A 16,092-nucleotide genomic window follows, 5' to 3' on the forward strand; every position below is an offset into this window, starting at 1 on the left:
ACAGAAACAACTACACTTACAATTGAACTTACAAGACAACATCGAACTGGAATGCTAACAATAGTCAACGTACTCTCACAAAACAGAGAAGAATATTCCAGCTGCTGTTCATTCATATCTAAACCAGTTCAGACTTTTCATACTGGTGAACTCCACCTCCTTTCCAACAATACATGCTCAGCCCATTGCTTGCTGCTCCTCTCCTGCAGCTACAACATTTAGTGAATGGTCCCCAAAAATGCTCGTATACAAAAGAATGCAAGTTTTTGGGCAACATGGAAAGGTTTACTCAAAAAGAATATTAGCTGTCTCTTCCTTTAGAGGAAAAATGCAGCATAGTATACTAAAATCAAGACAACTTTTAAAATTATTACTTTATATACAGCTTTAGATAACATTGATAAAATTGTTGAAAAATAGCTTACCTAAAGAAGGGCAGCAAGCAACATATAACTTGCAGAAAGTGAACACAGTATTTAACAGCTACAAGAATTGGCATGTGTTCTTATGGACTATTTTTCCTTTGGTTTTTAATAGATGCAATAAAATAGTAATTCAAACGATATATAGCATCTAAAAACTGTTGAAATGTCTTAAGCAAATGCTAGTCTTACAGATAACATCATTCTAATCTAATTTATGGAAAAATGTGACATATTTGACACTACAGATACAGATATAATTACATTATATGGATGTATGTGTCTATATACAAAAACATGTAAAAGAATCTCTCATTCTTTCATTGTAAGATCAAACAGCAACAAATACTAAAAGAAATACATTTTCTGATACACAAATTGAAAGCATTTTAATTGAAAAAATACTCAAAATATGACCTTTTTTGTACTGAGAAGTGTATAATCAAAAACAAAGACATTTTTGAAAAAGAGTAGAAATTAAGCTCTTGTAAATAGAACGTAATTATTTGCTGCAAACGGAGGAATACAACACCACATTCAGCAGTGGCTCATAGAAATTTGAAATTATTGAAAGCAACACTAAGAAACAGTGAATGTACAGTGTTAAAGAACTGCTCTATTTGCCACAATTAGTTTCAGATAGGCAAATTATTTTGGTTTAATTTGAAATCTCTTAAGGAAATCATAGAAAGCTAGTTGAGTGACCTACTATGCTAATCCATAATTTCCCAGAGACACTTACCTTTGCTGAAATCTTTAGGATCCAATGATAAGCTATAGCCAGGGAGAGTTTCCAAAAGCAATTTGTAGCAGGCCCTCCACCCAGGTTCTGGGATGCTAGGTGCAGCACACTGCATTGCTGCTATACGCTTGAAAAAAGCAGACTTTCGGTGAAAACCAATACGTTCATACAGCTCAGAAAGAATGCTGTAACGCTGGATTTTTTCTTCTTCTGAAAGCTGAAATTTAAAGGGAAAAGAGAAAAAGATAGTTTTTAATCAAAATTTTAAAGCATACATCCGAGTTTAAAAAAAAAAAAAAAAACACACAAGAGGAAAACAAATGTAGTAGACCTATCTCCAACACTACAGAAGGCCAGTAATTTTGCAACTAGCCAGTCATGACAGCTTCTACTGCCAAGAAAACTTAAGCTTGCTTCAAGTTCAACAGCTAACAAAAGCAGAAAAGATAGAGTTCTTTAGCAAATTTATTTGTCAGTAATACTAACAAGTAAACAGTCAAAACAGTCAACAACAGCTAAACAGCTCCACATTTTATGGAAATTATTTAACAAGATGTTTTTATGTGCGTAATAAGAATGCAAAAACATACCACTTCCAAAATGTATTGATTTACCAACTTAAGCATTTTCATCCCCTTAAGATGAAATCCAATTATTAGTCTTGAAATCTCAGACTATGAAAGCAAAGAAACTACTGTCTCAACTTTTATATGTCTCTGATCTTGTAAACCACAAAATTTTCATTCTATGATACTATACATATGCAGACTGCCAACTAGTGAGGAAGGATTTAGTGAAAAATTAAGCCCTGTTAGGCTTAAAGTTGAAACAAACTTGATGAGTGACTACCAACATGTGCTTTAGTTTATCAATATATTGGCACAAGTCTCAAGTAACCATTCCTTCCCCTCTGCTTTGAATGACAATCTTGCTTTGAAATCAGACAGCCAAGAAGAAGCTGCCGCAGAAACTCTGGAAGCTACCAACTAGTTCAAGGCTACATCCCAGTAACAAGCACTGTTGAGTTCTGAAAGTGGACCAATGCTGACACCTAGTGCACAATATCTGGCATGCACAACCAAAAGCAATATATCTTAAATTAAAGCTGTTAACACGTTTTGCAAAGGCGTTTAAAGTGACAAACTTCATACAAAAATAACACTAAAGGACAGAAACAGCATTTCTGCAACTCATTCTTCAAAACTGAAAGTATCAATCAGTGGATTCTCTGCATTTAACTTCAGATACTTAAAGCCTTGGGAAGTCAAAAGATGCTAGCCACACCAGTTAACTTTTACAGAAATAATTAGCTCTTATAAATTAAGCTTCAAAACATCTTTTAGTCACTTAAATACTAATATGATAACAAAAAAAATAGTGTCTTTTCAATAGTCATTTCTAATTTTGGACATAGAGATATAAGAGACCTCAAAGCAGCCTAGAGTTTTCAGAAGGCACCATGACCTTATCTGATAGTTTGAATCTTAGTACTTCAGGATATAAAGAGACACAGACAGACAGAGGGACAAAAAGAAAATACAGAATAATTTTAAACCAGTTTATCGGAATCCCCAAAAGCTATCATTCAGAAAGTACCTACTCTAACAGAAAAGAAGCTGCTCCACCTTTTTTTTTTTTTCTCTTTTTTCCATTTATGTCATTTTAAAAATGTTAGCACAATAAAAAAATATGGCAGCAGAGTTGAAAAGGGCATGACTGCATGATCAGGTGCTAAAGTTAAAAAATCTTTAAAAAACCACTATCAAAAGCTATTCCTCAAATACATAATACTGTCGATGTTCACACACCTATGGAAACTTAAGTTTTCAAGACGAGGAAAGACAAGGTCATGCTATTCACATAGACAGCAACACTCACTAATAACTGGAACAACTATCAAAGAGGCAACAGATTCTCAGAAAGTTTTATTTTTATCATATCTGAGTAAGTTTTTAACACTGCTACCTAACTTGTTGTTTAATGATTGTCCACAAAGTTACTCAAATATTTTCTGCAGTTGCAGGAAACTGTTTTTTCATCTCCACAAAGACAGCAAAATTGCATTTTCCCTCAGCACAAATAGTTATGTGTTACCACCCAGGGATTTAAAAAAAAAAAAAAAAGAGAGAGAGAGAAGAAGAAGAAGAAAAAACAAACCACACAGATAGTTCAAGTAATTAATTCTGGGAAGACTGCAGCAGGCATTCTGCAGGCTGTTACTGTAGCATTCACAAACATCTTGCCTGACTTTACAAATTTATAGAAGCTTAAAGTGGCTGCAAAGGAGCCATCCCCTGAAGCACAGCATCTTTTCCATTTGGTTAATTTTCATTTAACTGTTACAACAAACCAAGTTAGCAATTGCACCTGTAAAGGCTGTAGTTCACTATCCAAGCAACTGAGCCAGTTTTTTCACAGGCTTGTTTCAAGAGGGTAGCTTTTTATTTGTTTTTTAATTATTCCTTACTATATTAAAATTCTATAATCTCACTTTCTTTGTAATTAGATGTTACAATTTATCCCTCATAACTGGATGCAAAGATAAGTTTTATTACCCTGCAGCTCTCCTATAATCAGAAAACACCAATTACGTGACGTTACTACCCTGGGTAGGAGACCAAATATATGGAAAGAAACTAGTTTTCCTGTTTATCAGAGGCATACACTTTATCCTGTTAGGTGTTTTTTCTGCTGTCAAATATTGGTTGTGCTGATGTTCTCTCTACCTGCAAGACAAAAACACTGTCCTACAGTTTGTTTTCTTAACCTATCACAGGATGACTCCTCCTTTGATTTAGTCTAAATTATAACTATTATCTGCTTCCATGCTATATACAGTAAATCTTGAAAAGCTGTAAATATAATTCCCAGCCATACCCCTCTTTATGGAAAATACATTCCCCAACACTGGAAAGATTATCTTACTGCTATTTCTCATAATAACGCTTTCTAGAAACACTTCCACCCAAGCAAATGACAAAATAGTAGACGTGCAGTTACAAGCTAGATGAATGTCATCCTTGATTGAAATCAATAAAGGTGAAGAACGGTTCACAGCTCAGCAGTAGGCCTCAATGCCCAAATAATCAATATGGTCAAGGTGTTGGTTTGTTGGGTTTTTTTAAAGCAACCATATACTGAACTTCTACAGTGGCATAATGATAATAGCAGATACAGCTGACATCAAGAAATGAGCAAGTGATCATTAGGTATACAAGGCACCGCAGAAAATTCAGTGGAAAAGACCCAACCCAAACTATTAATATGATTATTTTTTTTTAATTTTAAAAATCAATTAACACCAATATCACTTGAGAAGAAAAATGTTCATGCTCCTTAATATCCAATTTAACATTTCTTTTTTTCTAGAACACATCTACTGAGTACCATCATCATCTAGTTGGATCTCTCATGTTGTGCAAATGGTAGACTTACACTCAGTGATAGACTCATCGTAGAACAGCCAAGGCTGGAAGGGACCCTTTTGTGAGAAAGGGAGTCTAGGTGAGATTATCTAGCACCCTGTCCAGTATCATCTTGAAAACCTCCAGCAATGCAGACTCCACCATGTCCTTAGGGAGGTTATTCCAGTGAATGATTGCTCTCATTGTAAAAAATTTTTTTCTTATATTGCGATGAAGCCTCTCCCAGTGCAACTTGTACCCATTGCCCTTTGTCTTCTTCATGTGGCTCCTTGTGAGGAAAGAGCCTCCGTCCTCTTTGTAGCTGCCCTTTAAATACTGGAATACTGTGATGAGATCCCCCCTGAGCCTTCTCTTCTCCAAGGAGAAGAGACCTAACTCCTTCAGCCTTTCCTTCCTCATCAGGCAGGTTCTCCAGCACTTTGATCATCTTTGCGGAACTCCTTTGGATCCTCTCCAGTCTGTCTGTGTCTTTCTTGAACTGTGGGGACCAGGACTGGACACAATACTCCAGGTGCTGCCTGACAAGGGCTGAGCAGAGTGGGATGGTCACATCCCTTATCTCAGCTAGCAATGCCCCTGCGGATGCAGCCCAGGATCCAATTTGCCTTCTCTGCTGCAGCAGTGCATTGCTGACTCCTGGTCAGCTGGTTGTCTACCAGGACCCCCAGGTTCCTTTCGACAAAGTTGCTCCCCAGCCGTATAAAGATCCTAGCCTGTAGTGGGCTCTTTGGTTACGTTGTCCCAGGTGCAGGCCTTTGCACTCGTCCTTGTTAAACCTCATACAGTTCTTGCTAGCACACTCTTCCAGCCTGTCCAGGTCTTTCTGTAAAATGGTTCTCCCTTCTGGTATGTCCACCTCACCACCCAGTCTGGTGTCATCATCAATCCCATCATTCAGATCGTTTTTGAAGATGTTGAACAGCGTGAGGCCCAGTATCGATCCCTGAGGGACCCCACTTGCGACAGGCTGCCAGCCAGAGTAAAAACCTTGGATCACCACCCTCTGAGTGCGGCCTGCTTGCCAATTTCCTACCCATCTTGCCAGCCACCCATCCAGTCTGTATCTTGCCAGTTCGTTCAGCAGAAGGCTGTGGGAAACAGTGTCAAACACTTTGCTGAGGGTTGCTAGATGATATCCACATTAACTCCCTAAATTCTGACTGAGCTACAACAAAAATATGTAATATATTTTTATCTGAAGGTTTTCCAGACAGTGGGAGATCTGGCTTTATAAGTATATTTTATATAGCATGACAATGCATACTGAGGCATGCTTTACATGCACAAAGATTTATTTATGGGGTCAATAGCTGATGGCATACGTCAAGTTCAAAGGTTCTTTAGGGGAAAAACAAAGCAGAGAGAAAGAGACCAGAAGAAAAGCAGTGGGTCTTCCAGAACATGCTTCTCTGGTTCTCTCCAACGCAGCAGGTGACAAAAACGATGATGCCTTCTCACCATGCTTTTTCACTAGATGCATTTCATCAGGACCCACTCAAACCCTTAGTTGTTTCTATTTCGGACATTATTAGAGCTGGCTGGGGGAAGCTTTGATCAGGGCACGTGTTGCATGCTGACTAGCTGCCAAGCTTTGTACTTGGGTATTATTCGGTAATACTTATCAGCTATTTAAATGACTTCATCCTTTGCTATTCACTAAGTCTTATTTTTTTCCTCTAATGTAAAGTGAAAGTTTCAACATTGGTGGTGTCAGGGAGGAGAACAGGTGATTCTCACAATGACAGTAATTGCTTCCATTAGAAAAACAACATAACGACACTATTGGAGTTTGCAGGCCACAAGAATAACGGTGCAACAACAAGGGAAAAATACTGCCACAGCAGCTTACATGAGAGGCTACAGAGCTGCCAGCATAAGACAGACTACAAAATTAAAGACAAAGCCCTTAGCATTGCAAGGATTATGGCAGTTAAGGTACCCTGCAACAAAATCTATGATTGTTAGGATAGCTTATCAATTAATTAATTTCTCATTTATGTTGGGTTAGAAAATTTACTCCACAAAAAGGATTCTCTGCAAATGAAAGTATTCTACCTCACTCATAAATCTGCTGTCCCCATCTGGGCTTAATAAACTTAATGGTGTGGACTTAAACTGCTAGTCTTACCAAGACGTAATGAGCAAAAACGAAAAATGGTAAGAAACCTAACAGCTTTTTGTGAATTCTTTCAACCACAGCAGTCTCTCTGTAACCAATGACACCAAGCCTGAGACACTTTTAAAAGTGTTAGTCTTGTTCTGTGTTGGTACTGAGGATTTTTCTCACAGTTCCAAATACTGATTTTCTCCTCTGAATTCCTTTCTGATTTGGCCTAATCAAAACTTCACACTACAAAACAAAAATTCAATTGATTAACAACACTAGTCAGACTCTTAAGCTCACTTTGCAACAGGCCATTCCTGATTTGCTCACAGTTTCATTGAACAAGATACAATCAAGGAGAAAAAAAAAAAATCCATTGCAGATCTGTCCCAAGCAGCTATTTTTCCCTTGTACATCGTCACAACAGAACAACAATGGGATTTTTTTCTTTCACAAGGGAGAATAACCAATGGAGTCTTAAATCTCAGACTAAGCCCTCATGTTTTTAGATGAGCCCTGAATACCTTTTAAACCAGACTCATGGATGTGAAAATCCTCAGAAGTCAAGTCCTAGTGAGAAGGAAAGTAGTGATACAGAAAATAAACTGGCGTCTCCTGAATCTAAGTACTTTCACACTTCAGTATAATCTCTCAAATGAGAAGAGAAAAATAACTGGACTTTCCGCACTGACCTGGCGAAGGTTGATATAAACTGCATTCTGAAGAAACTCAGAGGCTTCCATGCTCCTTTTCTGTATTGCCAGGACTCTCACTGCCTTCACACAGGCTTCCAGTTCAATCACACCAGCATTCTTGTACTTGAAGAGGGAGAAAATTAAAGTAATATTGAAGTATTGCACCTGTTAGATTTTATAAGTATTTTTGCTCAACACATAAATCAGCTGTCACATCTTCCAAACCCAGCAATTCCTTAATGCTAGTGACTACACTGAAATTATCAACATATGCCCAAGTGAAATTAAGGTGTTATCTAAAATGTTATTATGCAAAACAATGGTTTTCAGCCTCTTCACTCAGTTTTCTCATTTTGAGACACAGCACAGCTTCAGTCTGAGAGTTCAGATGAGGAGAAAAGGTGGGAATATTACTATAATCTTGGATAACCTCGTATATATGATGGGTGTGGGTAGCGTGTCTGCAGCAAAGAAATAAATTCTACCTTCACAGTGTAACAGGTAGGTAAGCAAGAAGGTCTGTTTTACAGTAATTCATCAACACTTAAACTGTTCTATCATGATAAATGAAGAATTAATTTTGCCTTTTCTACTTATTACAAAATATGCTATATAGCACAGGAAGCTGTAGCAGCAGAACTTTAGTTTTACTACATCGATTTTCTCTTTAGTTAGAACTATCACTGATGACGAATTACAAACCATTCTGAGTTTTCTAGTATTTATTTACAAAACATTTTCTGTAAATAACTGTTTCAGTTATTTAGCTTGCTTAAGAAAGGCAGGAGACAATGTAGATGTGTATTGATCTGTTTGAGCTCAGACAACAAACACAGGCAATTTTCTAAACAAACAATCTGATGTAGTTATTTCCTCAAACAACGCTGTTATTGGATATTTGAGTTGGCCTATCTCCTGCTGAAGTTAAACTCTGTTCAGGTATTTATCATGTTTGAGATCTAACGGGAGAAATAAAGCTCAGAACGAAACGCAAGTTACTCCACCAAAGCAGTTACATATTCTTCTCTTGTGCATTTATATCAACAAAAACAAATCATTGGAGATTAAATCCATTTTTGAAGATGCTACAAAAGTTTCTTAAGCACAGTGATAACATAAAAAATACGCAGGAAGTACTGCTTCCTCAGCATTAGAGCTAGGAGTTACTCTATCTGTAGGTACAGACAAAAGCTAACTATGCTTGTCTTGAACAGTTATAGATCAGTCCTAAGACAAAGCTTTTCGTTATTTCCAAGTGAAGCTGCAGTGAAGCATAGTTATTACTTCCTGACAACATAATGTATATTATTATCAAAATATAAATATCCTGCCCCCAAGTCCAACAAAGTCCAGTAATCTTATACTTCTAAAGAAATCATACTCTTTCTAGATAAGGAACTTACCCTTAAGGTAACATAAAAAGCTGAATGCATACTTGAGATTTATTGTTATACTGATGGATTCAAATTTATCTGAAACTATCCCCAAAACTCCCACCTTTCATTGTTCCTGATCATAAATTAATTCATGCACTCAATTTATCTTGTTTCATTTGGAGAGTCTCCCTTCAACACAGACATGGAAATGCCACATCATATTTACATAGCTTAGTCTAAAGATACTTTCAATAGCAAACAAGAGAGAGACCTGAAATTAAAAAGTGATTAAAGCATAAATAACTACACTGCAATACAATTAAACTTACCTTTAATGTTGATGTGGATACTGAGCCACTATTGCCACAGTATGAAATAATTTTTTTCTCTTCATATTATGAATACAAACATCAAGCTATCTTACTATCTTATGCTCTGAGCATTTGCACAAAAAAAAAAAAACTAAAAAAATGCTCCAATAGAGCTGAAAACTGTTTAATTTTTCTAAACCCTCTTTTAAGAATGTTTGTCCTTCACATTTCCTCCAGGCCCCTGTACCTCTCCACATGCTCTAAATACTAAATTTCCAGACTCTAAACTGAACACTTAGTTCAGTAGTATAAATTATTCCTATTTCTTCCATTATCGTACATTTTACAAATTTTATTGCACGTGCTTTAGAAGATCCTCTGAAACCAAAACCACAGTAGTTCATTATTCACAAGAATTTCAGTGAAGTTTCTTAAAAATAAGTAGGATTACCTTGCCATAGTAAGAAATGGCTTCTTTATATTTATCTATGATGTCTTCAGGACTAAGGCAGTTCTTGGCACGTCCTATCTCAGCACTGGTATCTGCATTTATACCATTTGAAGTCAGTGCACCTAGAACAGAACAGGGTAAAAATGAGCACCTGCTAAATGCTAAATATCTAAGAAGAAAACTAGGATATACTGTAGGTTTGACCAAAGCATACACAAAGAATACTTGCCCTACCTAGAAACAAATCATGCTCTACCTAGAAAACAATAGTTCTGTTTTACTACGCTATTTTAAAGAGTACAAGTGAAAAACTGATTCCATCATAAACCAGCAAACAGGAAATAATCTTGCATTTACTAAAAAACAAATATATTCATAATCTTTTACACTTGTCTGAATATTTAGACTAAATAAAATATTAGGTTGCTAAAATTAGATTATGGCCACGTCTGAATATGCAGTTTTAATCTTTGAATTATTCTACTTAAAAATTGTACTTGTAAAGCACACCTAAGGAAAAAAAAATGCATTTTTTTATAAACTAATTATTAGAACAGTTACCTTCTCCAATTATTTAAAACAAATACTTCTCTTCCCTATGTCTAATCACAGAAAACCAAGTGTTACATTGTAACAAAGGCCACCAAATCTGAGCCTTCCACGTTAAAAAAAAAAAAAATTACCTGAGGCTCAGACAAAACAGTAAGAAATTGCTTTTCTTAGATAAGAAAGAAGGTGAGAGACAGAAAGAGTCTTTACATACATAAGGGATAAGAATCTGAAACAGAAGCCAAGGAAATCTGGGGTATTACAAAGAACACGAAAATTTTATTTCTAGAATTTAATTTTATTGCAGAGTTAACATAATAAAATTGAAAACATACATCAAAGGTTTGGCAAGGCTCTATACCTTTTTACTTGTTACTTAATCTGTAGGGTTATACTGTAATTTATTTCTCCAACAGGTTTCTCTACTAAGATGGCAAAGAAATCTTCATGTTTCAGAGCTGGACCTAACTCTCAATAGACAGTTAAAAACTACTGTGAAAGATAATTTCTACTCTACATACTCAGAAATACGTTATTTTACATGCTCAAGTGCTAAAGGAGCTTTTTTATATGTTTATCAACCTTAAAGAATCATACCAAGCACATCTGTAGATTAACACCTTAGGGTTTTTAATGGAAGTTAAGTGCAAAATCTTTATAAGTGATGACTGAAAGAGTCACTTAACACTCCAAGACTACATGTGACCATTCAGGTTTGTCAGTTTAAAACAAAAAATTAAAAATCTTCACTACTCATGAGAAGAAACAATCTTGATTAGAATTTACAGGGAAACAATCATAGAACTAAATCATTTATTTTGTGCCAGTTACCCTTCAGTCTTTTTGCTTCCTGAAGATTTATAAAACCTGAAGCATCAGGAATCAATACCAGTTTTGGCAAGTGGCAGTAACTATCTGTACAAATGCAGAACATATGCAAGTAATAAAAGAAAAGACTTTGGAAACATGCATGAAAATAATGTACCTGGATCAATGAGAACTTCTTGTGCCCCTAAAAGGAGGAACAAAAATGATTTTTTTTTCAGCCTTAAATATAGCCAACAAAATAAGCTCTTATAATGTTTTATAACTAACATCAGGCTTGAACAAAATTATAAGATTTATTAGGATCATCATTGCTATTTTGAAGGACTACCAATTATAATTCAAGTAGTCACCATACGTTAGATTTCATTTTGTTAAAAAAATAAATGTAAAAATCCCGTAAACTTGCAATGAATTCCAAGACACATTGAGCAGAATTGAAGAATTTTCAGTGTATAATTTAAAGCCATATCCTTTTTCTCCTTTTTCTTTATTCTTGTTTTAGTTGGCAAGTTCCTGTCACAATCCACTTACTATATTTTAAGATCAGGTCCTACAATATTTAAATCTCCTTGTGGGACCTCATTTAATCTACACAATACTCTAGGATAACCTTTTCAAGTAATTTTATCCCTTTCAATTGTCATTTTCACTCCATCAAATCTTCTGAATAATTGAGTCGTGACAACCCAACAAGCCAGACTACTCACATAAAATAGTTGCCAAAAGTATTGCAAAGTTGGATTATCAGATATATAACACCTTGTTGCCCTAAATTTTGATTAAACATGGCAATAAAATTGCTAAGATCAAGGGTTAAGCAGTCAAAAACAATTGCTTTATGAGCGAGACAGGACCTCCCTTCAGCTGATTTGCTCAGACTCCAGACTAGTAGAGATTTAGAGCTAGGATCAAAAAGATACTCCAACACTTCATTCAGGTGTCCTAATTCTTCTTGGGGAAGAAGAAGGTCAGGTGACAAAATTAAGAGCTTAGCACTTCAAACAAACAAAACACAACAGAGAAACCCAAAACAGCTAGTAAGCTAAACATAAAGCAATATAAACTCAGCTTATTCAACATACAAATCACATAGCCAGCAGATCATGGCCAGGTTCCTGGCCAACAGGCACTAAGCAACTCAAAATCTTCCTTTACGCTGAAGGCTGCAGAGACGAATCCAGCTGTTCAAGGGGATACAGCCTAAAGCTCTCCCCCTACAAACAAAAGGTTTTGGGAACGTAAGTCAGACTTTTTTAAAACATCAAAGTTCCCTTTTCACAATCGGCAAGATGCTGCAGTCCAAGGGCTCATGGCAATGACCAAGGAAGAAACCCATCTTTAGAGCAGGCAAGATTCCATGTCCCCTTCCATCAGACAAGTACTTTAAACACTGTTATCAACTAATTCTCTTCTGAATGAACTATTCCTATCAAAAGGATTTCAAAACAAGCTGAAGGGTACACCGACAAAAAAAACAGACAATATTCTGATGGATACAGGTAGGTATGAAATATATTGCAATGCTGCTTAGTAGGGAAAAAAAAACCCACACCAAAAAAAACCCCCCTTGAACACTGCCCTCTTAAGCTTGTGCTCTGTATTATACAAAGAGTGACGATATTAATACTTCCCTTTCTAAAGATGTTTCTATATAAAGCAGACACCACAACATTTTTTGAGCGGCCAGGTCCTGTGCTATAGCCTAAAAATGCCAAATGGTGGAAGTCACAGGAGATTCAAGAGAAAGACGTTTCTCTTGACCACGTCTGGGCACAAAGGCAGTACCAAGAAACCCTGTCCTGTTAAGGCTGAACTACAGGCACAAGAAGAGGTGCAATTCCAGGCACATCAGGAAGCAATAAAGGTAACTCACATCTACATGTCTCAAAAGTAGGCACGAATTGAATGTCAGTTCCAAGTATGGCATTTCTTGATTTGCACAGAATTTGGAAACCCCTTTTGTTTCTGGCCTTATCCTACAGAAAGATACGCTGGAATTTGTTCCCCAGATTAAATACTGTCCTCACAAAATTAATTATAACAAAGTAGATTATAGACAAACGTGCAGTTTGAAAAGATTTATAGGAAAGGCACTGCAGAGTCAAAAAAAGGTATTGAAAAGAAACTTTCAGAAAACCTTGTAGGAAAAAGACATCACATAATAGCTGTTTGGCTAGACAGAGTTCAACAGTTCAGATCTCAAAACATTAAGAGATCATAACTGGAGTTAGGGAACAGTATCTAATGGACCATGAAGTAACTTTTTCATCTGCAAGGGATGACAAAAAACCTGTAATCAGTTTTTCTTCACACAAAAGTCCTTTGAAAAATCCTGTCACATGAAACTAAAACATTTTTAAAATACAGCCACACTAACAAGTTTGCAAACAGGACTTTGAATGACAAGGCAACAAATACAGAGAAGCAGCAATAATATACCCAAAATACATATTCAATTATTCTGATAGCTGTGATTTATTTGTCACCTTCTTTAGTAACAAGGAGTACTCATTATAAACAAAAAGATTGCAACATCTACTGTTAAATATCATTGAAAAGTGGACAAAGGTCAATAACTGTGTGAAATTATACTGTAACAGCCAACATAAAATGTACTTATAGGTCATGGGACCAAATGCACAGATTTTAATGGCTAGATATTATATGAAAAATTAGTATTCGCTCCTGAAATAAGGTAATTTTACTATCACAATTATCTGGTGTCAGCATACACGGTTTGTAATACAGATAATACAAAGCAAGTGTTTACTAGACTGTGACTTATAGATGAATGAAGATGGGTGGTTGGAGTTTTTAGATGAAGGAATTCACTTTGATCACATTGCACACAAGAGCACTTAACACCACCACTTAAACCCAGCTTCTGTTTGTTTCAGTTCTGCATAAGAACCTGAGTATATACATAGAAACAGCTGTGCTGGGTTAGACGAAAGGCCCATCTAGCTTATAATAATCAACACATTTTTCTTTCACCACCCTAGCCAGCCTCTCCTGCAAGCCATAGAAACTTTTAGGAGCCTTAACACCATGTGCAAGTATTAGGTTATGCGATTAAAGGCTCATCTCCACAGACACAAAGGAGCACAGAGGAACAGTGACAATCAGCTGAAGCCCAATAACCTAATCAGAGCCAACAGAGCTGTCTAGGGGTGAAACCCATCAAGATCAGTTAACATGAGCAGCTCTCTGGATCACCTTACAGACTGTGGGGTTACCGCTTACAGGGATATGGGGCTTATTATAGGATACAGGAAAAGAACATCTTGGGATTGCACAAGATTTCTCATGGGATGTGTAGGGGACAAACCAAAGACACGGAAAATGAAGGATCAAGGCACTTTAGGGAACAAGCATGAAAAAACAGAAGGATAAGGGGAGTGCATGTGTGTGTGTAGGTCTAAGTACCAACAACTGGATCTCGGAGGCTTCTAGGTCCAGGTGCCAGTAACCGGTGCAATCCAATGGCCAGCTACTGGATGGATCCACACTACTAACAGGCTTTCATCCTGATCAGACAGAGAGGGGAGCGGGATCAGGCTGCTAGTGCTGTCTGCGTTTATACAAGTGCTGTGTTTTCTGTCTGTGTTGGTCTGTGTGGCTGTGTGTACACTCAGTGTGTGTGTGCACGCTTCTACATCTATTGGAAATGCACACTCAGCCTCATGGCTGGCTGGACCTGGGGGCGTGGAGTTGCAGCAGCCTTGCCTCTATCACACTACCAGATCTGGTAACTACTAATGACAAGGAGTTCCAGGCCATACCTATACATTGGATAAAGAATAATTCCTTTAATTTACTTTTCCATCTGCTAGCTCTATTTGATATCTTCCAGTTCTTTTATCAGAAGAAACAGTGACCCTCTAATCCCTATCCATCCTCTTCCACAATGTCGACCATATTAGAGCGCTCTCTCATATTCCTCCTCAGCCATCTCTTTTGCAAAACTGATGAGTCCTAGGCTATTCAGTTATTCTTTGTAAAGAGACCATACCAAGGTCATCTTTGTTGCCAATCTACAACCTCCTTCCAGTAGAAAAATGGGACATAAGGAACATGAACACCCTTTTGAGAGGGAAAACTGAAATGTCATACAATATTCCAGATGCAGGTGAACTGCAGACTTAATGATATTTTCTATTTTTTTCTCTGTTACTCTCCTAATAGTTTCCAAAATATTTTAAGCAGACCATTTGTCAAAGAATGTCTATCATATCAATGTTAATACAATCCTTATATTAGTTACACAATCTAAGAGTTCAGAAAAAGTATACTAAATCTTTAAAATTATGTTGGTTCATTGGTATTTAGTTAACCAAATTTACTTATTATATGTTGACTTCTAATAGCAAAACACCTCTGAATAAAAGTACTTAACTTATTCTTAATATGTGCACCTCTGCCACATCATATATACTTCATGAGATACGTCTGTATCTCCTCCAGCAAAATTCAAACTAACACAGACACTATTAACAATCAGATGAAGAGACCAAAAGCTTTGCGACTCTATGCAAAGCAGGCACGTTGCCATTAACACCAAAACAGTAGAAGAGTTACTAATGTAAAAATCTTAAAAAGAAATACAGGTCTCCCCTCCCACCCCCTCCTCCAGTTTATCCTGTCATCGGTGTAACTTTACACAGGAAGTAGGGAGGAAATTTTCAGATGTTCAGTGGTGGCAAACAGAGTAAAAATGAAATTGCATCCTTACCTGGTCTGTGCCTGTTGCCTGCCTCAGCAGAAAGAGAACCTCCTTGTGCCCTGCGAGATCCAACTTTACCTCCAGTACCACCTGGATAATGATAGATGACTGATGCTGAGCATAACCCCTCAAGAGCAGCTGTAAAGAAAAAAGCCAACAAATTAGTAGAGATACTTGCCAGAAATGAAGTATCACGTAGTAAAGTGTATTTAGACAACATTAAGTATGCCTCAGATTGGAGACCTAGTCACAAAGGTCATGGAAAAGCCTGAGATACTCAATGTCCTTTGTATCTCTGTTTTCACTGGTAAGGTTTACCCTCAGACCTCCCAGGTCCCCAAGCCTAATAGCAGTCTGTAGGAGTATGCAGTAGCCACAGTAGAGAAAGATAGACATATAAAGCACTTAATCCAATTGGACCCAAATCCACAAAACCAGATAAGATGCAACCATGATGCCAAGAGAG

General features: G+C 36.9%; 1 protein-coding gene across 3 annotated transcripts in view; it reads right to left on the bottom strand.

The window, feature by feature from the left end:
* Positions 1–16,092, bottom strand: part of TRAPPC9 (trafficking protein particle complex subunit 9) — a 520,195-nt gene that overhangs the window by 488,475 nt on the left and 15,628 nt on the right. For 2 of the 3 annotated variants that reach the window (XM_075024013.1, XM_075024012.1), the window contains exons 4-8: positions 15,636–15,764; positions 11,061–11,087; positions 9,527–9,648; positions 7,386–7,511; positions 1,165–1,381 (exon numbers count right to left, since the gene is read on the bottom strand). In XM_075024013.1, coding sequence (XP_074880114.1) covers positions 1,165–1,381; positions 7,386–7,511; positions 9,527–9,648; positions 11,061–11,087; positions 15,636–15,764 — 621 coding nt within the window. The remainder of the gene's footprint in view (positions 1–1,164; positions 1,382–7,385; positions 7,512–9,526; positions 9,649–11,060; positions 11,088–15,635; positions 15,765–16,092) is intronic. The other variant, XM_075024014.1, reaches the window with a different exon arrangement.

The sequence above is a fragment of the Buteo buteo genome, chromosome 3 (assembly GCF_964188355.1).
Source record: "Buteo buteo chromosome 3, bButBut1.hap1.1, whole genome shotgun sequence".
Lineage (NCBI taxonomy): Eukaryota > Metazoa > Chordata > Aves > Accipitriformes > Accipitridae > Buteo > Buteo buteo.